General features: G+C 56.3%; 2 protein-coding genes across 3 annotated transcripts; one reads left to right on the forward strand and one right to left on the reverse strand.

Moving 5' to 3' along the window:
- The first annotated feature begins 138 nt into the window (after positions 1-138).
- On the forward strand, positions 139-20,233 carry IGSF22 (immunoglobulin superfamily member 22). The gene is made up of 22 exons (XM_055317679.1): positions 139-367; positions 2,747-2,878; positions 3,268-3,404; positions 4,482-4,581; positions 4,664-4,703; positions 4,988-5,162; positions 5,817-5,930; positions 6,419-6,581; positions 7,200-7,472; positions 8,418-8,702; positions 9,454-9,578; positions 9,674-9,815; positions 9,979-10,275; positions 11,642-11,944; positions 12,730-12,903; positions 13,113-13,241; positions 13,885-14,181; positions 14,824-14,912; positions 15,014-15,206; positions 15,668-15,967; positions 17,344-17,673; positions 18,894-20,233. Exons 1-22 carry the CDS (start codon positions 259-261, stop codon positions 18,959-18,961), a joined length of 3,975 nt encoding a protein of 1,324 aa, XP_055173654.1. The 5' UTR covers positions 139-258; the 3' UTR covers positions 18,962-20,233.
- Positions 20,234-20,312: 79 nt separating this feature from the next.
- TMEM86A (transmembrane protein 86A) lies at positions 20,313-24,596 on the reverse strand. Of its 2 annotated transcripts, none has more exons than XM_055317678.1 (3): positions 24,491-24,596; positions 22,186-22,450; positions 20,313-21,834 (listed from the first exon to the last, which is right to left on the reverse strand). In XM_055317678.1, exons 1-3 carry the CDS (start codon positions 24,509-24,511, stop codon positions 21,398-21,400), a joined length of 723 nt encoding a protein of 240 aa, XP_055173653.1. In that variant the 5' UTR covers positions 24,512-24,596; the 3' UTR covers positions 20,313-21,397. The 2 variants fall into 2 exon arrangements, with proteins under 2 accessions (XP_055173653.1, XP_055173652.1); XM_055317677.1 differs by lacking the exon at positions 24,491-24,596 and adding an exon at positions 23,630-24,397.
- Positions 24,597-27,114: the final 2,518 nt, after the last annotated feature.

Below are 27,114 nucleotides of genomic sequence, written 5' to 3' on the forward strand. Positions count from 1 at the left end.
CCACCAGTCCTCCAAACCATCCTGGGAAGTGAGATACAAAGGGAAGAAAAGAGAGGCCAGAGAGAAGAGGCTTGCTGCCCTACTTCCCCTCGCCCTCCCCTTGTGTCCGCATGCCCTGTCCCTTCACACACACACACACACACAGACACACACACACACACCACACACACCTGGATCTCTCTCCTATTCCCTTCCTTGTCCTTCATGACCTCATTCTCTCCCTGGTCCTCCAGGTGAGTGCCCACGCCTGCTGTCACCATGACGACCATTCACCACCAGCAGCTGCTGCAGGAGCACGTGTCCATGGAGTTCTCGAGCTCCACCACCCACGTGCAGACCTTCTCCCAGACAACCAAGATCGTGGGAGGCAAGTAGACTGGGCGGGAGGGGGGATCGGGAAAGGGCAGCCTTTCTTCCTCTGCATCCACCCCCTGGGGGCGGCCTCAGTCTCTGTGAGTACTGGGCCCCTCAGGAGCCCAAGGTACAAAGAGCAGCCCTCTCCTAACCTGTGCTTTGATAAAGCTTCAGCCCCTGGGATGTTCACCCACAGATCAGATCTTCTGAGAAACAGCTTAGGAAAAGCCAATCACGTGAATGTGTATGAGCGACGGAGGAGCTTCATTGCTTGAGGAGATCAGAGCCGTAGGCTAATGGATGTATCTCCGATGGCCGACTTTCGGGCACAGAGGAAGCTAGGGAAGTAGGTACCGTCCTAGGTGTGAGTAATGCTGACCCTGCTCCACTTAAGAAACAGGAGATTTGGAGCTGCCAGTGCAGAGAGGATGAACACATAAACAAGTGACCTAAGCTTCCAGGCTGTCAACCCTTGGGGACCAGGCTTGGGGGAGAGCAGATCCAAGGGAAAGCTGAGAAATGGTCTCAGAGCAGAACAGATTGTTTTAGTCATGTCTCTAGTGGAAAGTGATTAAAAGATGGCCAGGGGCCAGGATATCCAATATCTCCTCCCTGGTCACTGCCCCTCCCTCAAAGTCCTGGAGGGGCCGAGTCCCCCAAACTGCTGTGTGCACAGGGGTCAGGGCCAGATGAACGCTCTATACCAACTCCTCCCGGACAGCAAGCCAGGGCAAGTGCAACAGCTGGGACTCAAGACCAGAAGTTGCAAACTCAAGTGATTATAGCAGTGATTCTGAGCCCTGGCTGCACAGTAGAATTATCTTAGTGCAGCAGGGAGAGAGGAAGGGGAATGAAAAAATAGCAATACATAAGTCTGGGGTGTGTGTGTGTGTGTGTGTGTGTGTGTGTGTGTGTGTGTGTGTGTGTTTCCAGCTCTCCAAAGATTCTAACACTCAGCCAGAGTTTAAAACCACTGGCCAGCAGGGTCCAGGCAGGGAATGTAAATGCAGAAACAAGACTAAGGGAACCACAGAGGACATGCCCCACCCACAGAGGCCCCCACTATTCACCACCCACTGACTGTTGTCCTATAGGGATTATGAGCTCAGTGATGAGAATCCAGAAACCTGTCTTTTTATGTGAAATCTCTTAATTTTTAGATATAGGGCTACTTTTGTTTAACTGTCGAAGAGATCAAATAAAACACATCTGCAGGTCAGGTGCAGCCTGCACACTGCTTCCTGCCTGCTACTTAAAAGCAGGGCTTCTTTTTTTTTTTTTTTTTTAAGATTTTATTTATTTATTCATGAGAGATACACAGAGAGAGGCAGAGACACAGGCAGAGGGAGAAGCAGGCTCCCTGTGGGGAGCCTGATGTGGGACTCAATCCCAGCACCCTGGGATCAGGACCTGAGCTGAAGACAGATGCTCAACCACTGAGGACTAAAAGCAGGGCTTCTTAAGACATTTTTTGCATCTCAGTCCTTCAGATTAGTCGTGATAATAGAGGCACCTACTTCACTGGGGTATTGTGAGGATTAAATAAAATAACCTCTGAAATGTGTTTAGCACAGTTCCTAACACAAGAAGAGTACTCTGTGAATCAGAGCAATTGTTTTTAACTGTCAGCTCAGGGGCCAACACGATTTTTGGTAGTGTATACAGCAAATACAACTTTTCATTTTCCAAATACAGAGTGACCTTCCCACATTGAATACGCTCTCTCAGATAAGGAGATTTCCACTATGGCCCCCCTGGAGTGGGAATGTGTCCTGTTCCTCACTCAAGAATCATTACTACTCCCATTGCAATCACTGCAGAACCACAGAGGGCAAAGGGGGAGGCCCTGCAGCAGAACTCAAGTAAACTATCAGGCCTCCTGAGCAGAGGGCCCCTGCCCCTCTTAACACTATTGGGGGACAGACCTTCTAGGAGAGAAGCCCAAGAGATCAAGAAACACCCCCCCCAAAAAAAAGAAGTCTTTTTTTTTTTAAATTAGGGGGCACCTGGTTGGCTCAGTGCTTTAGGCGTCTGCCTTCGGCTAGGGTCATGATTCCAGGGTCCTGGGATCGAGCCTCGCCAGGGGCTCCCTGCGCAGCGGGGAGTCTGCTTCTCCCTCTTCCCCTTGCTTGTGCTCTCTCTCTTTCAAATAAATAATAAAATCTTAAAAAAGAAAAAAAAAGGACCCAATAATGTGGTCCAATAAAGGTAAGAGGGGTTGGCTCCCCCTGGTGCTTGGAATTTGCCCTAACACAAGGGCCCCTGACTCCAGTCCTTTCCGGGCCCAAGGCCCCGCGCTGGCCTCCAGACAGGGCCCGGGAGCAGAGATGGGCCCTCGGAGCCGGCCGAGCTCCGCCTGGGGCCCCTTCTGACCTCTCACCTGCCACCACAGAGGAAGTCGTGACAAGCAAGTCCTCGAGCACCGTAGAGTTCTTCAGCTTGGTCACTCGGAGTTCTGACATCCCTCCGGGCGAGAGCATCCCAGAGTTCGTGGAGAAACCCCACCCGGTCACCGCGTCCGAGGGTGCGCACTCCCCGTGGCGCCCCCACACCCCTAAGTGCTTCCCGTTCGTCTCCCAGTGCCCCCACCAGCACCCCCCCCCACCAACCCCCACCTCTGGGCCCCACCAGCACCCCCCCCACCAACCCCCACCCCTGGACCCCACCAGCACCCCTCCCACCAACCCCCACCCCTGGGCCCCACCAGTACCCCCCCAACCCCCACCCCTGGGCCCCACCAGCACCCCCCCACCAACCCCCACCCCTGGACCCCACCAGCACCCTCCCAACCCCCACCCCTGGACCCCACCACTGGGCTGCGCCAGGCTGAGGGTCCCTCCCTGCCCAGGGCGGAGGCAGGGTGCGGGCAGGAGGTCGGCCTGGAGGTGAACTTGCGTCCCGCGCCCACTGCAGGGGATAAAGCCGTGTTCCGAGCCCGGGTGCAGGGAAACCCCAAACCCAACATCTCCTGGAAGAGAGAGAGCGGCATCCCCATCAAGGAGTCGGCCAAGATGTTCTACGACAGCATTAACAAGGAGCACGTGCTGAAGGTGCGGGGACCCCAGCCTGAGACGCAGTTAGGGATGAGGCCAGAGGCAGGGACCCAGGGCATGCCGCAGCCCCCTCGTGGATCAGAGGGCCACGGGGCGGCCCCAGAACCGGGCCATGGGACATGAGGCTGTCACTGGCCGAGAGGAGGGGAGGGTAAGAGAAGCCGGGTCGGGAGCTGGGGCCTTGCTAGAGTGAGTAGGGTAGGGGACCAAAGTCAGGGGCATGGCCAAGGAGAGCTGGGCAAAGCCCAGGAGGGGCAAGCCCACCAGGAAGAGATCCAGCTGTTCCAGAGGTGAGAGCCAAAGGGAAAATGAGGCCAAGCGTGTGGGCGCGGCTAGACGGGGCGGGGCGTGGTGGGAGGAGGGCCGGCTAAATTGGGGCGGACAGGGACAGGGGGAGGAGCTGAGCATAGTGTAGGGGTGAGGCTCAGGGGTCCTGGGCCCTTCAGGGGAGCCTTCCAGAAGATGCTCACCAAGGGCTGATCATCTTTAGATCTAACCAGCTTCTGCAACCTCTGGCTCCCTTGAGGGAAAGGAGGGATAAGTCCGGGGAGACTCCCATTTGGTCCTGCCAGGATATACCGTTGTGAAGGGCAAAGAGCCTCCCCTCTCCCCCACAGACAGAACTCGGTTCCTTCCCCTCCCATGGTCCTATTACTGGACTCTGAGCCCCACAGAGCACACACAAGCTGCTGAGTCCCCTACCGGCCACCCCTTACACAAATTCATTCAGCGAGCACCTTCTGAGGCCCCACTGGGCTGTAAGTGCCATCCGGGCAGGTGCCAAGGCAGCCTAATTCACTAGTTTGCTCAGGCTCGGCCCGGTGCCTCGTACAGAGGAGTACTTCTGTGTTAACGGAAGGAATACCCATGCCAGTGGCAGAAACTGCTCCTAGTTACAACTCAGAGTTAGTCCCTATCTTCCAGCTCGCAGCCTAGAAGGAGAATCCCATGCAGAAGCATACACCCAACGCTCAGCTCCTCTCCCACCCACCCCCATGCCCTCCTCCTTTCCTTTCTCACAGAAAGTCTCCCTGGGGTCCCCCCTCCCTCACTAATGGCCTGACTCTGATACAGCTGGAGCCACTGACCTCCGATGACTCTGACAACTACAAGTGCATCGCAAGCAATGACCATGCAGATGCCATCTACACTGTGTCTTTGCTAGTGACAGAAGGTGAGCCAGCTCCCTCCGCCTGGCCTTTCCTCTCAGGGACCAGACTCCCCCTGTCTGACCCTGATCATCTCTCTGTCCTCAGGTCAAGAGAAAATGGATTTCAAAAAGATGTTGAAAAAGAGGTGAGACTTGGACCCAAGCTCGAGCTTGTAAATAAACCCTCGTGTGTTTGCAAAAAAAAAAAAAAAAAGAAGAAGAGGTGAGGCTGGGAAGCTCCTCTGCCTGGGGTGCTGTCCCTCTACCATCCAGGCTAGAGCTTCTCCAAGGCCTTTCAGCAGGGCCCTGAGTTAATGGCCCAGGCTCCAAGAACCGATGAAGTAGGGAGGAGAATCTCAAGGTTAGGAGAGGCTCCCTTTGTCTTCAGAGGGAGGTGCTGAGTCCAAGCTTGATACCCACCTCCTTGCAGGGCACCCCCTGCTCCCAAGAAGAAGCAGAAGAAGGGAATAGGTGAGAAAGAGATGCTGGAGATTTTGTCCAAGGTGCCCAAGAAGGACTTTGAGAAGGTCTGCATGGAGTACGGCTTCACCGACTTCCGGGGCCTGCTCAAGAAGCTCAAAGAGATGAAGAAAGTGGAGGTGGAGGTCAGTGCCTATAGTGGGGCAGGGGTCTGCAGGCCGGGGTCTGGGTCTCTCCAAAAGCGCTAGTGCCTGTGTGTCTCCCAGTGGCAAGGCCTCTCCACCCTGCACACACATGCTCAAAGGCAAGAGCAGGAAAGGAACTTGCCTTCATTTTACGTCTTCTCTCTCCACAACCCCCTCACGTGCTTTTGCATGGACTCCGGAGTCAGACAGACCTGGATTTCAAATCCCAGCTCTACTGCCTTATTAACTATGTGAACTTGGGCATCTCTCTGAACCTCAGTTTCTCATTGGCAAAATGAAGATTCTACTTTCCTCTTTCATTTGTTTTTGTGTTGTCATCATTCATTCATTCAACCAACTCACAATTATTAAGCATCTACACCAGATTTAGAGAACTTATGTAATGGGCCCAGGTATACAATGACTGTTCCACGAATGGTGGCTCATTCTCATCATGCATCACATATCTGTCTCCCCCTAAGTCTTGCAGGCTTTCAGTGGCAGGAAGTCGGGGCGGGGGGTGAAGCATAGCTATCCAATCAGCCTAGTCATTTCTCCCCAGACCTTTAGGGGGTTCCTCCAGAATTGCGTTAACAGACTGGTCAGGCTCCAGATGTCCCTGACACCTGCCATTTTATTATCACAATCTCACAGACCATCCGGATTCTGAAGCCCCTGGAAGACATACAGACCAAGATTGACACCACTGTGGTCTTTGACTGCATCATGGAGCTGAAGGATCCCAATGTCAAGATGATATGGATGAAGGTGGCGTGGGGGCACCTAGGGAGGGCCTGCTCGGCAATATCATTTCCTCTCTTCACCTCCTCCCTTCACAGACCCCCTTTCATTATCCATCAACCAGGTCCCTTCCTCCAACCCAGCAAAAGGATGCCTGCTGGTATGATTGAAACTGGCTGAGAGCTGGGCTTTATTCTTAGCTGTTCCATCATTTTGCTTTTTCGTTTGCAACAGTTACTTTCCTCTCTCTGTGCCTCAGTCTACCCATCTGAAAGGCTGAAGTAGGTAGTCCTGAAGGTCACATTAAGAGTTCAGGTCTCAGGGGAGGCAGGGCTCCTGGGTTCCACTGTGCCAGATGATGAGGCTAAAGAGATCTCAAGGGTCTCTGGTATGTCTGGGGATCTTAGAGAGGTACACATGGCACCCCCAGCTCAGGCTGGCCTTGGGGAATGGGGACCTCTGGAAGTCTCCTGCTAAAGTCTCTCATCAGCTTTTCTACCTGTTTCATGAGGCAGGGTAATGAACCACTGAGGATCCAGTACTCCCTAGGCAAGTATGATGTGAAGCAGATGGGCACGAAGCACATGCTTGTTATTACAAACGTGAATATGAATGACGCAGGCACCTACAGCCTGGTCGTGGGTGACAAGCGGATGACAGCAGAGCTCACAGTGCTGGGTATGAATGTGGGCATCAGGGGGAACCAGGAGGACACAGTCAGGTTGAGGGAGGAATAGCTGGGGAGAGAAGACTGTGGGGCTATGCAAGAGAGAACTGCATAGGGATGGACATTAATGGAGGTGGGAAATGTGAGGGACAGGACTATGAGACAGGAAGTGCTATGGGGCAGTGTGGCATCGTGGTTAAGTGCACGGTCTCCAGAGTTAGATTACTGGGGTTCAAATCCCAGCTTCTGTCATTATGAACTTGTGGTCTGGGACAAGTTATTTAACTGTTATTTGCCTCAGTTTCCCCATCTGTAAAATGGAGAATAATAGTAAAATCTACCTACATGGGAATTGGATGCATTAATATGTGCAAATTGGCTAGAATAGTGCCTGGCACAGATCTAAAAGTATGTAAGTACTTTTTTAAATTGCCATGTTAACATTACTGGGGAGGAGACCATACGGACATCGTGGGAGGGGTTCACAAGCAGAATGAAAGGAAGGATGCTTTTCCAGTTGTGGGCTACAGGAGACCAGTGATCCTTGAATCTCCATGCCCCCTCAAGACCCCACCCCTCAGGAGAGACCGGGCTGCAGCCCAGTGACTGCCCCTCCTACTCTTCCACAGATGAGCCACTAAAGTTCTTGGGAGAGATGAAGCCAGGGAAGGTGACAGAGCGCCAGACAGCTGTATTTGAGATCCGCCTCTCCAAGAAAGTGCCTAACTTTGTGTGGAAGTTCAATGGGAAGGAGCTGAAGAGGGACGAAAAGTATGAAATCACAGTGTCTGAGGATGGTCTGACTCACACACTTAAGATTAAGGATGCCAGACTCAGTGATGCTGGCGAGTTCTCTGCTGAAGTGGGGGACCTGGTACAGAAGGCCCAGCTCACTATTGACCGTGAGTGGTTGGACCAGAGCTTTAGGGGTGGGCCTCATGCCACAGTCACCTCCATGTGGGCAGTTATCCTCCCATCCATCCATCCATCCATCCATCCATCTCTCCTTGCAAGGCCCTGTAATGGGTACTAGAAAAACAGGAGGTTCTCTTCTCCACTAACTCCTAGTGTAGTGGGGGAAGCAGGTGTGAAAATGGAATTAGAACATAAGTTCTCAAGCAGAGTCTTATGATCTAGTTGGGGGATCGTGGGTCAAGAAATGATTAGCCTTTCTGGCTCTAATGTCATATATTATAGCCCTTCACTCTTAACCACTTGCATTCTTACATTAGAGCAAGTTTAGAGAGCTACCCATGATGCTGGGTACATCAAGAAGCATGTCATACATGTGAACCGCACTTGACACGTGTGACATGGAATCGTCATGGCCGTGATGGAGGGAGACACAGAGATGGTGGGAACCCAAAGAAGGGGCACTACTTGGTAATGTCAGAAAAGACGTGATGAGGTGATGTCCAAGCTTTAGCAAGAAGAACAAAAAGGAGTTCAGCTTTCCGCAAATGGGGAAGAAGAGAGGAAATTCTCAACAGAGAGAACAGCATGTGTAAAGGCCCAGACACCAGAAAGACAATGCAATTATGGCTGGAGTTCCAAAGGGGCATTAGAGATATTGACTGACGTGCTGTGAGGAGGCGAGAGTTGTTAACCCATTTTATATATGAGGAAACTGAGACTCAGAAAGTGAATGCATTGCATACAGTCAGCTAGTAAGTTAAGGGGCAGAGCTAGGACTCTTCCTGCCAGTTACCTCTATAGATCACATGTTGCACACGTCCCATGTCACAAGTCCCCGTGTTTCTGGGACCAAAAAGAGAAGCAAGGTAGCAGGTAGCTGCAGAAAAGGGAAGTTGGGGGTTGGGTGCAGATCCAAGCCTACCTGTCCGCAGGCATCCCCATCAAGTTTGTGAGAACCCTCAAGAATGTACGTGTGAAAGAGAGAAGCCGCGCATGCCTCGAGTGTGAGCTGACATCCAAGGATGTGACACTGCACTGGAAGAAGGATGGGCAGCTGCTGGAACGCAGCACCAAGTACAGCATGAGCCATGAGGGCAAGCGAGCAGAGCTGGTCATTGAGGATGCACTTCTCAGTGACAGTGGCGAGTACACCGTGGTGGCCATGCAGGATGGAGACCCCACTGAATACTACAGTACTGCCATGGTCACTGTGGAGGGTACACATCCACATCCACCCTGTCAGTGCCCACTGACCAATCCCACCCAACCCTGACAGTTCCTTACTGTCAGGGACACTGATCAGCCCCCTACTGACTCCAGCCCTCCTCAGACTATGATCAATTTCTACCTCCCCACTCTGACCACCCCCATCTCCCAATTCTGACCATCTCCATGACCTCCCAGGCCCTGACCATCTCTACCTCCTAGACCCTGATGATACCTCATCTCTTGAACTCTGTCCAAAATCCCTCGACTTTATCCATCCTTCACTTTCAGGCTCTAAACAGCCCTAGCAGCCCTGATCATCCTATACTCCTTGACCCTGCTCAGCCCCTACTCACTAGCCCTGGCCACTCCCCACTGACCTTGACCACCCTCAACTCCTAGAAACAGTCTAGCATGACCACAAGGAGCCATCCCAACTCCCCTAACTACCCACATCCCCCCCTTCTTCAGCTAAGCATCCTAAGACCCCACGGACCATCCTCCAATGATAAGCCCCCCATTGGCCATTTTCCAATGCAAGGGACTTTTCCCCAACCTCCCACCTACTTGCTCCAGTTCCTCCCTCCACCCGACCATTCACCAACTGCTCACTGACCATTCCCAAACCCTCTGCCAATCCTAAATTACTTGGATAGACGCGGCACCCCTGCCTCTTCCCTTAGCCATGGCCACCAGACGTTTTCTGTGAGTCCCTTCCCGCCCCCAGCACCCTAACCCAGCCCATGCACCCCTTCTCCCCAGAGCGTCTGGCCACAGTGAAGAGCGGGATGTCTGACGTGCACGCGGCCACTGGGAGCCCGGCTGAGCTGTGCGTAGTGCTCAACGACGAGAAGGTGGAGGGCGTGTGGCTGAAGGACGGCAAGGAGGTCCGAGGCAGGGGCTGGAGGAGGGGACCAGGCGGCCAGGGGTCGACTCGGCGAACGTTGGCACTCACGCCCGGCCCGCCCCCTCCGCCTCCCAGATCACCGACTTGCCGGGCGTGCAGATCGTGAAGCAGGGTGCAGTGCACAAAATCATCTTCCCCAATATGGGTCCGGAGCACGAGGGCAAGTACACTTTCCGGGCCAAGGGCGCAGAGAGCGAAGCCTCGGTATTCATCGCAGGTAAGGCCGCCGTCCACTCGCGGCGAAACTCATCCACGCCCGGCCGGCCCACGAGCCAGCGCAGAGCTCTTCCCCGACCCCCGCGGGGTCCTCCTCCACCCCTCGTCGCCCCACTCCACCCCCCGATCCCTGCTGGGCCAGCCTGCCCCGCCACCCCCTACAGATCCTCCTACCATCGACCCATCCGTGCTGGAGGCGCTGGCCGCACACCCCGTGACTGTGAAGGTGGGCCACACGGCCCACATCAAGGTGCCCTTCCGGGCGAAGCCGCTGCCCAAAGTGACGTGGTACAAGGACGGCGTGGAGGTGACGGAGGAGGAACGTGTGTCCATGGAGCGTGGGGAAGACCAGGCTCTGCTCACCATTTCAAATTGCGTGCGTGAGGACAGTGGCCTGGTTCTGCTCAAGCTCAAGAATGACCACGGCACAGCGACAGCCTCTCTGCACCTCAGCGTGCTGGGTGAGGGCAGGACCCTGGCCGGGCTGGGCTGGGGGACCTGGGGCTCAGCACTCCCCACGGGGCTAGAGCTGGAGAGGGGGTTGACAATGGGGTTGGCGTGCTGGCTTTGCAGCCACAAGCCCACTTTCCAACTCCTGATTTTGTGGCTCTCGGCAATTCAAGGCACCTTCTGAAGCCTCAGTTTCTTCTTACCTGCAACAGGACGATTTGGTTTTTGTTGGTTTTTTGTTTGGTATCTATTTCAAGTGAATCTAAGGCACTTAGCAGTGTACAACACATAATAGACCTTCCAGTATTAAGGGTTGTCATTGACGTGGAGATGAGGACATGGTTGGAAGGCAGAAATGAAGTGAAAGAGGTGGGGCTTAGGGATAGAAGTGAAGTTGGTGGGGAAGTTTTGGGGTTGAAGTGAAATGGAATGATGGGAGGTGATATAGGATTGAGGATAAAATGATGCTGGAAAAATGAAAGGGGGGCCGCCTGGGTGGCTCAACAGCTGAACATCTGCCTTTGGCTCAGGGTGTGATCCTCATCCTGGGATCGAGTCCCACATCGGGCTCTTTGCAGGGAGCCTGCTTCTCCCTCTGCCTGTGTCTCTGCCTCTCTGTGTGTGTGTCTCTCATGAATAAATAAAATCTTCAAAAAAAAAAAGAAAGAAAGAAAGAAAAAGAAAAATGAAAGGGGGTAGGAATGGGATTTGAGATGGGTCTGAACATAAGGCTAAGGAAAGAGATGAGAGGCTGGCCTTACTGAGCTCATATTCAACAGGTAACACACACACCCCACACCATCGAGCTGTGGACTGAGAAAGTTTGGGTTTCAGTTCAACTCAGCAGATGACTGAGCCCTTCTTCTGTGTTCTCAGCGCTGAGGACACAGAGATGGAGGTATCCCAGCAGTCTCTCGACCCAAAAGGGGTGAAAACTAGCCGACGTGTAATTATAGCGTAAGATAAACTATCAATACCGGAAAGCACTGGAGTTCTGGAAGCTGAGAGGAGGGATGATCTTGTCTGGAAGGACACAAGGGGAGGGTGGGGGTATCAGCTAAGGCAGGGGTCCCCCAGATCCCCAGTCCACTCATGCCTAGACAAGTGAGAGTTTCAGGCGGCCAAGGCTCAAACTCTTTGGGCAAGTCTTACCAGGAGGGGCAGTGAACACAGAGCAGGGTGAGGGATCCAGAAAGCTCCCTGGAGATTCCTGGAAAGCCTCGGTATTCGTGGCAGGTAAGGTCGCCGCCCACTCGTGGCGAAACTCCTCAGTTAGTGAGCGGATCTAACTATGCCCCAGTTTGGCTGGACCTCCGGCAGGTGACATAAAGCCTTTCTGATCCTTTGCTCCCATTCTGATGCTATCGTCTTCCGCAGACCGTCCCAAGCCTCCCCAGGGCCGGGTGGAGTTCCTGGAACTCTCGGGAAGCTGTGTGCACATGAAGTGGAAGGCCCCGAAGGACAACGGCGGGCGGCCTGTGACGCAGTTCATAGTCGAACGGAGGATGGTCGGCAAGAAGTCCTGGATTAAGATAGGCGAGGTGGACAGCAAATTCACGAAATTCTCCACCAACAAGATAGAAGAGGGGAAAGCCTACCAGTTTCGTATCCTGGCGGTTAATTCGGAAGGAGTGAGCGACCCGCTGGAGACGGATGAAGTGTTTGCGGGAAATCCCATAGGTCAGTGACGTAGCCCCTGCTCAGTGGGAAGCTCAGTGGTCAGGACGGGGTCTTCAGACGGTGAGGAATGCCAGTCTGTGGGGCAGTTCCCTGGGGCCCCTCTCTAGCTATCCTATGGGACAGACGGAATCCAGACTAACAGCAGAACATCGCCTCGGGCAGGAATTCTCGACTTTTCTCAGATCACATGCACGGCACACTCCGGGGCGTGTAATCAGAACTGCGTTCAATTCCAGGGAAATGACGCCACTTGTTTCTCCATTTCAGAAATCATCCCAAATGCGAAGGGAAGTGATGTTGTTTTAGAGATAACCTTGAATCTATCCTTTTTTTCTCAAAGAAAACCCTTGACAACATTGGCATTTTAATTATGAATGCTAATTAACTACTTGCAACACTCCTCCCGATTGGTCTCCATGTCTCCATGCATCAAGTACCTTAAGATGCTGGAAAAATGAAAGGGGGGCACTTGTGGCATTGGGGATGACTCAGGTTGGAAGATGCGAGTTGGTGATTCTCAGTCTTGGCCACACAGCAGAATCACCTGAGGTCTTGAAAAGCAAGCCGACGCCTGGCCTCCACCCCAGGCCAAATAAACTAAACTATCTGGAAGTAAAACCCAGCCATTGGTTTTGGTGATGGTATTTTTTTTTAACTCCCCACTTGTTAAGAGTTAAGAATCAATCATTGGGTTTTTTTTTTTAAGGAGAGAGCCAGAGATCAGCATGGGGTGGGCAACTGTCCACATGCTCTCCCTTCTGACCTCTGCCCTCTGTCTCCCACAGAGCCTCCTGGTCTTGCCTCCCAGCCTCAAGTGACTGATGTGACCAAAGAGGCCATGACCATTACATGGAATGCCCCAACCCAGGACGGGGGAGCCCCAGTGCTTGGCTACATTGTGGAGCGGAGAAAGAAAGGCAGTAACCTATGGGTGCCAGTCAACAAGGACCCCATCCAAGGTGAAGTCCTAGGGAGAGAGGCCCAGGAGGACCAAGGGAGGTTTTGCTGGGTGGACCTATGTACCCCTGCTACCCTGAACATATTTCATTCCCCAGTTCCTTTGGGGTTTTTAATAGCAACTCATAACCCCCTCTTCCATGTCCTCTCACTCTCTGGTCTCCCATCTCATGGATCCCCTGCCTTATGACCCCTCAAATTCCCATTTCAGACACCAAGTGCACCGTGGATGGTCTCCTGGAGGACACAGAATATGAATTCCGAGTTATAGCTGTGAATAAGGCAGGCCCCGGACAGCCCAGTATGGCATCCAACTCAGTGGTAGCCAAGGACCCCGTCAGTGAGTAGGGGGGATGCCAAGCCCCAATATAGTAGAATTAGCCCATTCAAGGTAGACAGCAGAATTCTTCTCTGAGAAAGTCTAATAGGATGACCCCTCCACACAGTGTCCACTTTCTGGGAGCTGACAGCCTAACAAGAGGAACAGGATTCACACACAAAAGAAAGCCAGCAAATAAAGATTGAGAGTCAGTGAAGAAAGAGGCGGGGTAGAAAAAAAAGTTATAAAACTTTGAGCGTTTCTGGTTAGGTTAAGGTGGTAGAGGCATGTTTGAGGGTTGGGTAGGGCTATCGGGTAGATGGTTGGGAGAGTGCTGAGCTTAGGAGGTGAGATGGGGGTAATACACATGAATGGATGTGGTGGAGATGGCTGGGCTAAAAGGTGGAATTTAGAACATAGGGGGATTGAGGGTATAGGGTATGTTGGATTTGGAGGGTATTAACTTCAAGCATGAAAGGCTGGAGCCAGTGAGAGAATTGAATCTGGCGGTTATTGAGTGTTCAGGGTTGGTGCTCAAAGTGTAAAGTGGGAGTTGGAGGCAGTAGTGGTGAAAGTTAGGATTCGGGGTTACTGACTGCGGGAACTGGGCATGGGATGGAGTACAGATGAGTCGGAAGGCCAACTGGATGTCTGTGCCACCCAGAACCCCCAGGCCTGGTGCAGGGTCTGCACGTGTCTGATTCCTCCAACTCCAGCATCTCCCTGGCCTGGCGGGAGCCTGCAGAGGGAGACCCCCCCTCCGGTTACATCCTTGAGATGCGGGCGGAAGACACTAAGGAGTGGTCCAAGTGCACAAAGATCCCCATCTCGGGCACCTGCTACACGGTGGGAGGCCTCACCGAGAGGCAGAAATACTTCTTCCGAATCCGGGCTGTGAATGAGGCTGGGGTCGGGGAGCCTGTGGAGCTGGATGAGGGGGTCCGTGCCATGCCCCCACCAGGTGAGGATGCAGAGAAAGCTGGGGTTTAGGCCCCAACATCCTACCCCATATTTTCTTCCCTGGGACCTCATGCCACAGGGGAAAACTGGGTGATGCTCTGATCAAGAAGTCATCCATACCTGCACCTGGACAGAGCTGGGGGTGACCCATCCCCACCCCACCCCCAAAAACCGACTCACTGTATGCCAAATAGTATCTACTGTGTGCCAAGGGAGATGTTAGAAATATAGAAACAGGGATCCCTGGGTGGCTCAGCGGTTTAGCGCCTGCCTTTGGCCCAGGGCGTGATCCTGGAGTCCTGGGATCGAGTCCCACGTCGGGCTCCCGTCGTGGAGCCTGCTTCTCCCTCCTCCTGTGTGTGTCTCTGCCTCTCTTTCTATCATAAATAAATAAATAAATCTTTAAAAAAAAAAAGAAATATAGAAACAAATGAGACACAGGACATGCCCTAGAGTCTTACATACTAATAAGGGAAAACAGATGAGGAACAACTAGATGCTTCGCAGCGCTGGGGCTGCCCCCTGTCTATACGACCTGTCGTGAGAGCTTGGAGGAGAGGTTGGGAAAGGCTCTGGGGGAGGTTTAAAGCTGAGTCTTCCCAAGAGAGAGGTCCATGGCCCCACCTCTGTGTCCCCATCACAGCTGCCCCCAAGTTTGACCTCAGTGCCCGGCTGAAGAGTCACATGGTGGTGCGCGCTGGGACAGCCCTCTGCATCCACACTGCCTTCTCTGTGAGTGGTCCCAGACCCTGGCCCCCAGATGCCCACCGCTTAACCAAGACGGCCAAAATATCACCTGGTTGACCCCAGTGCCATCTCCGGTCACCCCGCAGGGGTCACCACCACCCAATGTAATCTGGCAGAAAGACGGCATCCCCACCAAGGGCCGGGAAACCATCACCAAAAGCAAAAACCACTCCCAGTTCCTCATCAACAGCACCAAGCGCTCCGACTCAGGGGTGTACCGCATCTTGCTGCAGAACGAGTTTGGAGAGGCATCCTATGACATCCACGTGCGTGTGACAGGTAAGACAGCAGGCGGAGGCCTCGGGGAGGCAGCCTTGCACACACTTGCAAAATATAGCTCCCCACCGCTGGAGTTCCTGGCCCTGCAGAGTCATGCCTCGAGATGGTGAAGGCTTCTCGGGCACCACAGAGCAAGACTTGATCGGCCTTTGCCTTCATGGGGAGGTTTGTTTCCACTTTTCTAAGCACTTTACTCGACGTCCCTGTGGTAGTTTTTGTCAACCCTATTTTGCAAATGGGGAAATGGTCTCAGAAAAGATAAGTAACTTGCCCAGGTTCACAGGGCTGGTAGGCGGCAGCGCTACACCTCAGAAATAGTTCTGCTGCCTCCCAAACACCAGCGGCCTGAACTCAAAGGGACATTATCTACCCCACACTCCATAGGACGTGGCAGGTGGCCGGGGCGGGGCACATTCTTCAGGCCCCCAAGGGCCGCCGATGCACCTTGTGGCTCTTCCCAGATTTCCCACGGCCGCCCACAAACCTACAGCTGTTTGAGGAGGTCCCCAACACAGTGACTCTGACCTGGAACCACAGCCCTGACGTGCAGGAGGACAGCGAGGCCCACTACGTGATCCTGAAGCGGGATGCCAGCACCGCCACCTGGTTCACGGCCGCCGACCACGTGTTCAGCAACAAGTACACGGTGACCGGGTTGCTCCCCGGCAGGAAGTACTACTTCCGAGTGGTGGCCCGGAACGAAATTGGTGACAGCGACCCCCTTGACTCCAAGGATACCTGGCACGTCAACAAGGACAAGAGTGAGTGGGGGGGGGACTCAGGGGTTTGGGTGATACCCCCTGGCTGGCAGGGATGACATGGGCCTTGCCAGGGGGAGGAAAGATTTGAGGTACCATCGGAGAGCCAGGGAGGGGGAAAGGCCAAGGTCAGGGACGCTGGGAAGAGAAGCAGCAGCACTCCCGCAGCCCAGAGAAGATACTCTGTGGGTGCTCTGAGGGGTGGGGCTGAGGTGGAGGTGCCCCTGGGCGAGGAGTGGAGAGCTGAGCGCCACCCTGGGACCCTCGGGGCCGAGGACTGCGGAGGGTCTCCGAGGAGGACGTCCAGGGAGGGAAGGGGTTAAGGGTGGAGCCAGGGTCGGGAAACTGAGGCCGTGCCCAGCCAGAGGAGGCTGAGACTACACGGGGGGGGGGGGGGGGGGGGGGGCAGCCCGATGGGCCGGAAGCCGGAAAGAAGTCAGGGCTCCTGGGTCTGCAAAAGGGGAAAAGAAAACCCGCGCACCTGGCTTTGGTCGGGGACCCTGGAGTGACAAGGGCGGGGAGGGGGCGGAACGGGAAGCTCAGGCACCAGGGTAAAGGCGCAGGCCGCTGTGGCCTTGGGCGCGGGGGGTCCGGGGTGCGGGACTCCACTGTGCGGGGGTCCGCGGTGCGGGGGCGCGGGGGTCCGGGGTGCAGGGCGCGGGGGTCCGGGGTGCGGGGCAAGGGGGTCCACGGTGCGGGGGTCCGGGGTGCGGGGGTCCTGCGGGGTGCGGGATGCGGGGGTCCACGGTGCGGGGGTCCGCGGTGCGGGATGCGGGGGTCCACGGTGCGGGGGTCCAGGGTGCGGGGTGCGGGGCGCGGGGGTCCACGGTGCGGGGGTCCGGGGCGTGGGGTGCGGGGCCCAGGGTGCAGGGTGCGGGGTCCGGAGTGCAGGGGTCCGTGGTGCGGGGGTCCGCGGTGAGGAGGCGTGAGGGTCCAGGGTGCAGGGCGCGGGGGTCTGCGGTGCGGGGGTCCGGGATGCGGGGTGCAGGTGTCCAGGGTGTGGGGTGCAGGGCCTGGGGTGTGGGGGTCTGGGGCCCAGAGTGCGGGGGTGCAGAGGTCCGGGGCTCGGGGTGCGGGGGTCCGCGGTGCGGGGGTCCGGGGTACGGGGGCCCGAGGTGCGGGTGTCCAGGGTGTGGGGTGCAGGACCCGGGTTGCGGGGGTTCAGAGGTCCGGGGTGTGGGGTGCGGGGCCCGGGGTACGGGGTGCGGAGGCTTGGGTTGCGGGGGTGCAGAGGTCCGGGGTGCGGGGCGCGGGGGTCCGCGGCGGGGGGTCAGGTGTCCAGGGTGTGGGGTGCGGGGGTGCGGGGCGCGGGGGTCCAGGGTGCGGGGCCCGGGTGCGGGGCGCACTCACGGCCGCCGCGTCCCGTCCCGCCCGCGCAGTCGAGGACCTGAGCGCCACGCTGAAGCCCTACCAGCAGAAGGACTGGCGCCACGCGCCGCGCTTCGTGACCCCGCTCAAGCCGCACACGGTGCTGCGCGGCCAGGACTGCACCATGACCTGCGCCTTCCTCGGGAACCCGCGGCCCACGGTGACCCTCTACAAGGGCGACGTCAACATCACGGCCAACTCCAAGTTCTGGTACAACTCCACCAGCGGCGTCTGCACGATCGTCATCCCCACCTGCACGCTCAAGGACAGCGGCGAGTACAGCGTGCTGGTGGAGAACGAGCTGGGCAAGGACCGCAGCAGCTGCGCGCTCACGGTCTACGGTGAGGGCCCCGCGCGGGGGGGCCCCGGGGGTGCGGTGCGGTGGGGGTGCGCCCAGGCGGCCGGCTCCTGGCACGGCTTTTGCATCTTCTCCAACATCAGGGGGTGTAAACACTCACCCACTGGCCTTACGGGCGCCTCTCTCCCATCCTCTGGATGTCCTTTGTTAGGCGCCTGGCCCCTGCAGACTGGGGAGTCTGCAATCCCTCAGCAGATTGTAGCCCTTGGGGGGCCTAGACTTGCCTTTGCAAAAGATACTGGTGATTAGGCCTAAACCGGACTCACCAGTCGCAATCTCTGCAGCAAGGTTCTGGAAGGAATTTTTATGTTTACAGTATTTTACAGGTGATTCTGATAGGGAACCAAGCCTGAAAGCTGCTGGTCTAGGATAAGGATAGTTGGGAAATACAAATGGGGGAAGGACCGAAGGGAACCCTAGTGGAGACCCTTCCTCTGCACAGGGCACACCTCTGCTAGTGTGTGTGCCTATATTTCTTCCTACACACTATCTTCACAACTACACGGCTAGTTGTAGACATGAAGTCTAACTGCAAAGCTGACCTGCCCTGCTCCCTTCTTGCTTAAACTCCCCAACTTTTCCATGATCCTCCTGAGAAAATCCCAGCCAGCAAGGCTCCCCACACTGTCCCCTGCGCCCCACATCTACTTCTCCAGCCTCGTCCTCTGCCACTCGCTGAACTCTCCGTGGCAGTCCACTGTGTCCTGCGGTAGGTGCCTTTCTTTAGGGGAAACTACCGTGTTCTGTTGCTCTGTCTCTCAAATACCCAGCCAGGTGTCTGGCACTGAGGTGATGCCTCCAGAGCGGCTGCTGAACTGTGCGACAGAACTGGGCCAGGGAAGGCATGGTGGGAGACATCCAGCTTTCATTCCACAGCTAGAGAAATCCCTGACAACTTAATTCTGGTTGTAAGCTCATGGGCCCAGGGCCCTGGCTCCACTGCTCTCCAGCCGTGTGACCTTGGCAAACCACTCTGAGCCTGTTTTCTCATCCATTTCTTAGGGCTGTTTGGAGGCTTAAATGAGATAGTGGATGGAAGTTCCTGGCGCGATGCTTGGCAAATATTAAGTGTAGAATAAGAACTCTTCGTCCCACACTCTCAGCTGACCTTGGGAGACTGGGGCCCTCACTGCACGTCCGGCAATTTGGAGTCTGCCTTCCTACCAACGTTAACACTGACAAATACTTATTTTGCTCTTTCAGACAAAGATGACAAGTCAATTCTAGCATCAGTCACTGAAAGTCTGCAGAAGTCAAAGTACCTTATGTGAGCTCCGGCCCAGGCCAAGCATCAGGAGGATATTGTGAGGGCTTATCCTGTTGTTTCTGGGTCTCTTCCGTGCATGGCCCCAGTGAGGGCGACCCCGTTTGCTCTCTGGTGCTCGTCCGTGTAAACAGTCCATGAAGGCATGGGATAATAAACTGACTAAGCTCACCCCTGCCTGTTCCTGAGGGTGATGTGCAGGGACCAAGGACATGGACTTGGGAGTGGATGGGGGCACACGGAGCATGGACCCCAAGTCACACACTTACCTTGAGAGTGACTGGCCTTGGCTTGCCTTCCCCTCCCCGGCAGCCCCAGTGCACCCTCCCCTCCCCTTGGGGCAAGGTTAAACAAGTCCTAATAGGCTTTATCCTTCTCCTGGTCCTTCCCCCACCCCCCTTTCTTCACCAGGTGTGTCGTTGTTGTCGTCGTCATCAGAGTTCTGGGGTTTGAAGGGATCAGGGCCTTGCCTCTTTAGTGTCCAGGATTCCCGCTATTTCAGAATTAGTGCATCTCAGAGCTAGAAGGGATTGGTCACCCAACTCACTAGGTTTCAAACTTAGGTTTTACAGCAGAATTCTCTCTTTAACAAAAAAAAAAAAAAAAAAAAAATCATAAGAAACTACCGGACTTCAAACAAGGATAGGGGGATCTCTGAGCCTCCCTCCTCTACTTCTTTCACTATCTCCCCCCAACCAGAGGTCTCTAAAAATCCTAATTTGAAAATCATGAATTCACCCATTCACCCATCACTGGACTAAGTCTCCTCTATCCAGTCCTCACTACTCTACACCCTCCCGGCTAAGGGCACATTCACCACCACCCAAGACTTCCCTCTCAGCTTCTGGGTCAGGCAACTGCCCATTAAGATGCAAATGCCCCTGGTGCGGAGTGACTCCACTCCATTGTTTCGCCAAGGGCTTCCCATCTAAAGTGCAAATCAACCAATCTAATCTCCCTCCTCCCCACTGTTTGACTGAGCCCAGAGTCCAAGGAGAGAGGAGACGCTTGAAGGGAATCTGGATCACTCGAGTGAGCAGGCAGCAGTAAAGGCCACTGAGTAACCACGAATTCCCAAAGGTGCCAGGCACCCGTGCACAGGGCAATGCATCCAGGAGAAACTTGGATGGTGGCAAATACTACCCATCCCCCATCCTCCGGAACTACATCCTCACCCATACACGTGACCAAGGAAGTGAAGGCCCATTCCAACCGGCACCATGTCACCAGAGCCAGGGAGCCAGCCTGGCGCCAAGATGCACTGGCCAGCACTGTGACCCAAGCTGTAAGGACATCCAGGGCCCTGGCACCATGCCCCCATACCCTCCTCTCCAGGACAGGCATATGCCACACAGGGAGATAAGCAGGCCAGCGATGGCCTTTGGTTTTTATTTTTTTGTTCACATAAGCAGCAAAGGATAGAGTTGTCCCACCCATCCTTGCTCCTTTTGCATTGAATGTGCCTTAGGTCTTATGACCCTAGAAAGTCATCGGAGGCCCCTCCTCTCACTCTCAGTGCTGAAGGGACAGAGAGGAAAGCACTGATGGAGGCAGGGTGGGGTCCCAGCTCTCTAAGCCAGGCTCAGCACCCCCGCAGCAACTCCCTGAGGCTCTCTCTCTATAAGACTTAGACAGCAGGACAGAGACAGATGGCAGAGCAAGACATAGACAGGCTGGGAGACAGACCACACACACACAGACTCACGTGCACAGACACACAGACAGGCTGGCCCCTTCCTTTGGCATGGTTCACCCTAGCCCTGGGGATAGGGTCCTAAGGGTAGTGGTAGTGGGCCTGCACGCTGGGCTAGCCTCTGAGAGAGATGGGACCAACCTGAATCCTTGGTAACCCAAGCCCCCAGGCCAATGAAGTCCCCAGTCTTGCCTACCCGGACAGACACTCCTTCATCTTCCCACCCAACACTTAGAAATTGAGATTGTTCAAGTAATAAGGAGAGATGAAGGAAAGGGAGATTCCATCCTCCTCCAGTCTTCCCAACTAGGGGCCTGCAAAAGGGGCTTCAAGCCCTGGGCTTGGGTCATCTCAGCTCAGATTTCTCCCCTCTTCCCTTAACTGTGCAGATTACAAAGAGTGGGAGTGGGTGAGTCAGACTCTTCCATCTAGTAGAAGTGGGAGGCGGTCAAGACACTTGAGCACCATCACCCTCCAGAGGGGTTTTGACAGTCCCGATGGGGTTAGAGGTGGGGAGATGTCTAATTCTGGCCCCAGTAAGGAGAATTAGGCTGGCTCTTTTCAGCTCTCAGAATTGTTCCAGACCACCAGCTTTGCTAGAGAGATCCTCTTCCTGCTTACCCCCTCACTTCTACATTTCCCGGGTGGTAATCGCTGCCGCAGGTGAGACCTACAGCCGTCCTGACCCAGTTCTTGCAGGTTCTAGACCCCCGTCCCAGAAGAAGACAGGGGTAACCAGACCCTGGCCTCTCAGTTGGCCTTGCTCAGTCTGTAGTCTTCCATTGGCTCCCGGCTTTCAACAGCTGACAGGGCGATGAGCATCTGGGCAGCATAGTAGGTGGACATGATGAGCGCCCGGGAGTAGGGCACGAGGAAGCAGAACTTGTTGAGGGCGATGGTCAGGTCTGAGATGATAAAGAGCACCGCACCACTGCCTGCTGCCAGCTCAGTCCAGCGCCAGGCTGCCCCGACCAGCCGCAGTCCTGCCAAAGCCCGCCAGCTCATGAAGCCGATCAGGGCCACATAGACCCCCACCGGATAAGTGAAGGCATCTGAGAGGCACGGGTAGAGAAGAGCATAGGCCAGGCAGGACAGCACTGCCATCATCAGACCTGTCCGTAGAGCCAATGGCCGCATGCCAAAGGCCGAGGCGTAGAGCATGTGGGTCACGGCAAACATCAGCAGACCTGGGAGTGAGAGGGGATGAAGGGATGCAGAGGGCAGGCTCAGGTGAGTCATGGGGTGGGGGCAGGAGAGGAGTGCTTGGGATAACCCAGGAGCTTTGTCTGGGGAGTATCGGGGGTGGGAAGAAACCCACAAAGATATACCCGCCCCTTCCCCTGAGGAACTCCAGAACTGATCACCAGACCATCTGTAAAGGTAATCCTCCAACCAGGGCCCCATAGTCATCGGCCTCAGAACCCCTCAGATTCTCCATGTTCTTCTTCCAAAGCTCCCTCTCCCAAATCCTTGCCACCTATGACCCTCTAAGCACCCAGCCCCAGGATTCCTCCCAGGTAGCTACTGTGGCAACTGACCGTGCACAAAGTAGCCCTGGTCCTGCCAGATGAGGAAGGCATCACCTAGAGCGGAGAAGACAAGCCCCACAAAGATGCGGGTGGCACTGGGGTGGGCCAGCAGGAATCCTAGGCCATGGGCCAGAAGGAAGAGCCAGAGGCAGAAGATGGGCAGGCACTTGATGAGGGCGCTGACCCACGATGGGCTGGTCGAAGGCAGCCAGAGCACAAAATACACGCAGGTGGCCTTGAAGAAGGGCACCAGCTTGGGTCCCTCACTCTTCACCTGGAGGACACAGGACAAGGGCAGCACTCAGCACTTGGAGCTCAGAAGCCCACAAAGGTGTTCAGAGCCAGCACCCTCAACCCAGACATACACCCCAGAGCCAGACCCACCTCCCGAGGAGAGAGGACACACACAGAGAAACCCAGTTTGGCCTGCCCCAACCACCTAGCGAAGTATGAACATTCCCATCACCACCCTGAGGCCTAACTGATTAGGAAGGGGGAGGGCTCCCCCCGTTCCTGCGGTCCCTGCGGTTGGTTGGCCCGTGCGCATTCTTGACCCAAAGCAGGACCAGAATAGTCACTCACTGAGCAGAAAACAGATCTTGGGATAAAGTCCCCTCCTACAGGCAATGTTTCTGCCTTCCTGGCCCCTCCCTGTCCTTCCCCAAAGCCCCTTTAACCCCTCTAGGCCACCAGCCGTCTGGAATGGAGTGCAGTCAGCAGGAAACCACAGAGACGCCACAACTAGCCAACTCGTGATCCTCCGCAGTGGGGCCAGGGCACAGGCTTAGGGCCCTGGCAACACCCTGAGAGTGCCAGGAATGCGTGAGGGTGGGTCCTCCGCCCCGACGGGCTCTCTCCTGGGCCAGTGTGCTCCTCAGCCTCCACTCCAGCTGCCCCTAAAGGTACCAGCCTAAAGGTACCATCAAGAGCAAGGAGAGGAGACAGGAGTGCTGGCTGGAGAAAGAACGACTTCAGGGATTGGGGAGTTGGGGGAGGGGGGCGCTGTCTGTGGGTCACTCTCATTTCCCAGAGAACAAGAGCAACTCAAGAGCTCATCAAAAAGAGAGGCAGGAAGCAGGGGAGGGGTTCTCTTTCCAGCTTTTGATCTGAAGCCAGCAGACTGGCTGGGAGGAGATGTGGAACTGCGAGGGAGAAGTCAGAGCAGCTGACTCGGCCTCAGCCCGATTAGGGGGGAGGGCAGCTCCAGAAAGGTGTGTCCCAGGCCACTCCGGATCCTCTCCAAGCTGAGGGAGGGGGCTAGCGCAGATACTCTGGATCTGTGATCTCCTGGAGCTCCTTTCTTGGGGCTTTGGGCACAGGGTCTCTGCGGGCCATTCAGAACTGCCGAGGTTCCCTGTATACACACGCTCTGCCCTAAATGATTGTGCCTCTGGCTGGGTGAGCTGTCCAGCACGAGGCTCGGGGCCACCCTGACTCCCACACTGCCGGTTACCTGAGGGCTGCTCAGACGGTGACGAGGGAGGCTGGGAAGAGGCAGGTGGTAGGTCCAGGATCCCAGCCTGCCCTTGCTCCGCCAGGGGTGAGGGCAGGGAGAGAAGATGGCTAAGTCCCTTCCTACGGAGATCTCCCCCATCCAGGCTCAGCAGGGCAGGGGCCGGGGCCGGGGCCGAGGGGCAGCCCGGCCCAGACCACCGACCCCACAGTCCCTGGCTCCTCCCAGCAGCCACCCGCCAGGCCTCGGGGGCACCAGCGCCCGCTCCACACCCCTCCCCAGCCCCGTGTTTCCTATAAGGAGAAACAGGCCGGAGCAGCAGCCGGGGAGGCTCGGCCCGTCCCGGGGAGTCCGACACCAGGAGAGGAGGGGTGCGCGGACCGACCCAGGTTCCAGCTGAGAACGTCTCAAGAGGAAGGGATGTCAGGCGAGAAGGGCCCCCCTGCTCGCACTCGGGGGCGCCCCCCCCCGGGCCCGGGCTTGCTTCTACGAGGAGGATCCGGGTCCGGGGGAAGCGGTGCGGGCCGGGGTCCCCGGGCGGTCCCCGGGAGGCCCCCGCCGCCCCGGGGTCGGCCGCGCGCGGTCGCGGTTCTCGCCCCGCCGGCCCGCGTCACACACACAGCAACAAAGTCACGCTTCCGAGTCACGTGCCCGCTGTTTTCCTCCCTCCCGCCGGGGCGCGGGCGCTGCGCGGAGGAGGAGGGGCGCCGCGGCCCGGGACCCCCGCCCTTGCTCGGCCCCGGCGGCCCCGGCGGCCCCGGCGGCCCCGGCGGCCCCGGCGGCCTGGCCTGCCGCAGCCCGGTCCCCAGGCCGGGGGGCGCCGGCCGCGCCGGACGCCGGCTCGCTCGCTCGCTCACTCACCACAGTGACCGGGGACACCATGGCGGCGGCGGCGGCGGCGGCGGCGGCGGCGGCGGGACGCGCCCGCGGCCGGGAGGCGAGGCCGAGACGCAGCAGAGCCCCGCGGACCCGCACTGCCTCCGGCTCGCCCGGCGCCTGGGTTCGGGCTGCGATCCCCGTGACGTCACGCCGCGCGCGGCCAATGAGAGGGCTGGAGCCCAGGGGGCGGGGCGGCCTAGGGGGCGGGGCGTCCGAGGCCCCGCCCCGCCCCGCCCCGCCCCGCCGGGGGACCCGGGTCCGGGGCGCCCGGGCAGTGACCGCGGCCGTGACTCGCGGGACTGGGCGAGGACCGATCCCGGCCGAGCGTCCCACGCTCCTGTCGGGCACGCGGCTGCACACACTTCCCATATCCCGGGGGGTAAAAGGCGCGTCTTGCAGACTCGAAAAGCCTTCAGACACGCAGCTCGCACGCACGCACCTGGGATCAGACACACCGCCTGCCTGCACGCGGCCACACGGACACACCGCGGTCAGGTGCGCACCCCCTTCGGCGCAGGAGACACATCACCAGGCACACAGCAGCCCGTAGACACTTAATCCCTACATAGGTGCAGACACACGCAGAATCACAATTAATTAGCCTTAGGCACTGGGGCAGCCCAGGTGGCTCAGTGGTTTAGCGCCGCCTTCAACCCAGGGCCTGATCCTGGGGACGAGTCCTCCACGTCGGGCTCCCTGCATGGAGCCTGCTTCTCCCTCTGCCTATGTCTCTGCCTCTCTCTCTTTCTGTGTCTCTCATGAATAAATAAAAAAATATTTAAAAAAATTATCCTGGGATCCTGGGTGGCGCAGCGGTTTGGCGCCTGCCTTTGGCCCAGGGCGCGATCCTGGAGACCCGGGATCGAATCCCACATCGGGCTCCCGGTGCATGGAGCCTGCTTCTCCCTCTGCCTATGTCTCTGCCTCTCTCTCTCTTTCTCTCTGTGACTATCATAAATTAAAAAAAAAAATTATCCTTAGGCACCGAACAGGTATGTAGACCCAAAACCGCAGTTCGACACACGTCCTTGGACGTGAAAAGAGACACTCATATAGTCACGCAGCAGCCCACAGACGGCAAACACTTCATTGCTCTTAGGCACATGCCTCTCATAGTTCACAAACAACTATAACACAAGAACACACCAGAAATGAGCATACTTGAGGCCCCAGAGGGTGTGAACTAACTTTGCCAAAATCCGGCTGAGGCAGGTTTAGTGTCGATGTTACAGACACTAAAGGTCCACGGGCACATTTGGAAACGAGCCTCCTCAGAATCCTGGGAGCGACATGGGTGGACTGGTGAGCTATCAAATGGACTGGGACAAAGATCCCAGTCTTGCCACTTCCATGCTGTGTGATCGCATGAATCACTTCCCTTCTCTGGCCTTGTTTTCCTCATGTATAGGATGGATGCATAATCTGTAAGGTTCCTCCCAAGCCACCGGGTTGTGTAGGATGGGGAAGAGGCAGGCTGCTGGTGTCAGGAAAGTCCAGGTGGCTTCCTGCACATGGGGCATTTCAGATACTTGTTAAATAAAGCCTGGCCTGCAGTCTTTGATCTGCAGCAGGAGGAGAGGAGCTGTGTGCCAGGCTTCGGGAATTGGGGTTGGAGGGGATAACCAGTCTTCAGTAGCCCTGATTACCAGCCAACAGGGAGTTTTGTGTGCGTGTGTGTGTGTGTGTGTGTGTGTGTTTTAAGATTTTATTTATTTATTCATGACAGACACAGAGAGAGAGAGAGGCAGAGACATAGGCAGAGGGAGAAGCAGGCTCCATGCTGGGAGCCCGATGTAGGACTCGATCCTGGGACCTTGGGATCACGCCCTGGGCCGAAGACAGGGACCAAACCGTTGAGCCACCCAGGGATCCCCCCAACAAGGAGTTTTAAACATCCTGGGATGGCACTACAGCCCTAGTGCTACACCCCAACTTGGTGCTGGGCCAGGAGAAGCCTACAGGCTGCCTTCTGTGAACCCCTCCCACAGTGAGCCTCTTTCTTTTTTTTTTCTCTTTCTTTTTCTTTTGGGGACCCACCCAGCTCTCCCCCGAACCATGCTGACCTGACACCCACTTGGAGTGGGGAGCAGCCCTCTTTCAATGATAGAATTAACAATGAGAGGTTCAGAGCCAGGGGCAATCAAGACTTGGGTTTTGGGGGTCACCCACAGCCTTCTCTGTCCCCCACAGGCCCCTTCTGGATGGAGGCCCAGTGGGTGGTGAACTCTGTCACTGTGCTCTCTTCCCAACTGGGGGCCATGGGGATACCTGCCTTACCAGAATGGGAGATAGAGTTGCTGCCTGGAGGACTTGGTGGTATGCACACGGCGCTCACACACATACACACACACACACACACACACACCCTCCCTACAGGGTCCTGCCTAGGAAAATACTGGATTGAGAGTTAAAACTACTGTACTTGGTGCCAGCCACTGCCTTCTCTGGGACTTACTAGCTTTGTTAACTGGGCACATCACCCCATCTTTGGAGCCTGGTTTTCCTTGTCAGAAAATGGAGAAATGGGGCAGCCCGGGTGGCTCAGCAGTTTAGCGCCAACTTCAGCCCCGGGTGTGATCCTGGAGACCCGGGGATCCAGTCCCACA

This window comes from Nyctereutes procyonoides, unplaced genomic scaffold, assembly GCF_905146905.1.
Source record: "Nyctereutes procyonoides isolate TBG_1078 unplaced genomic scaffold, NYPRO_anot_genome, whole genome shotgun sequence".
Lineage (NCBI taxonomy): Eukaryota > Metazoa > Chordata > Mammalia > Carnivora > Canidae > Nyctereutes > Nyctereutes procyonoides.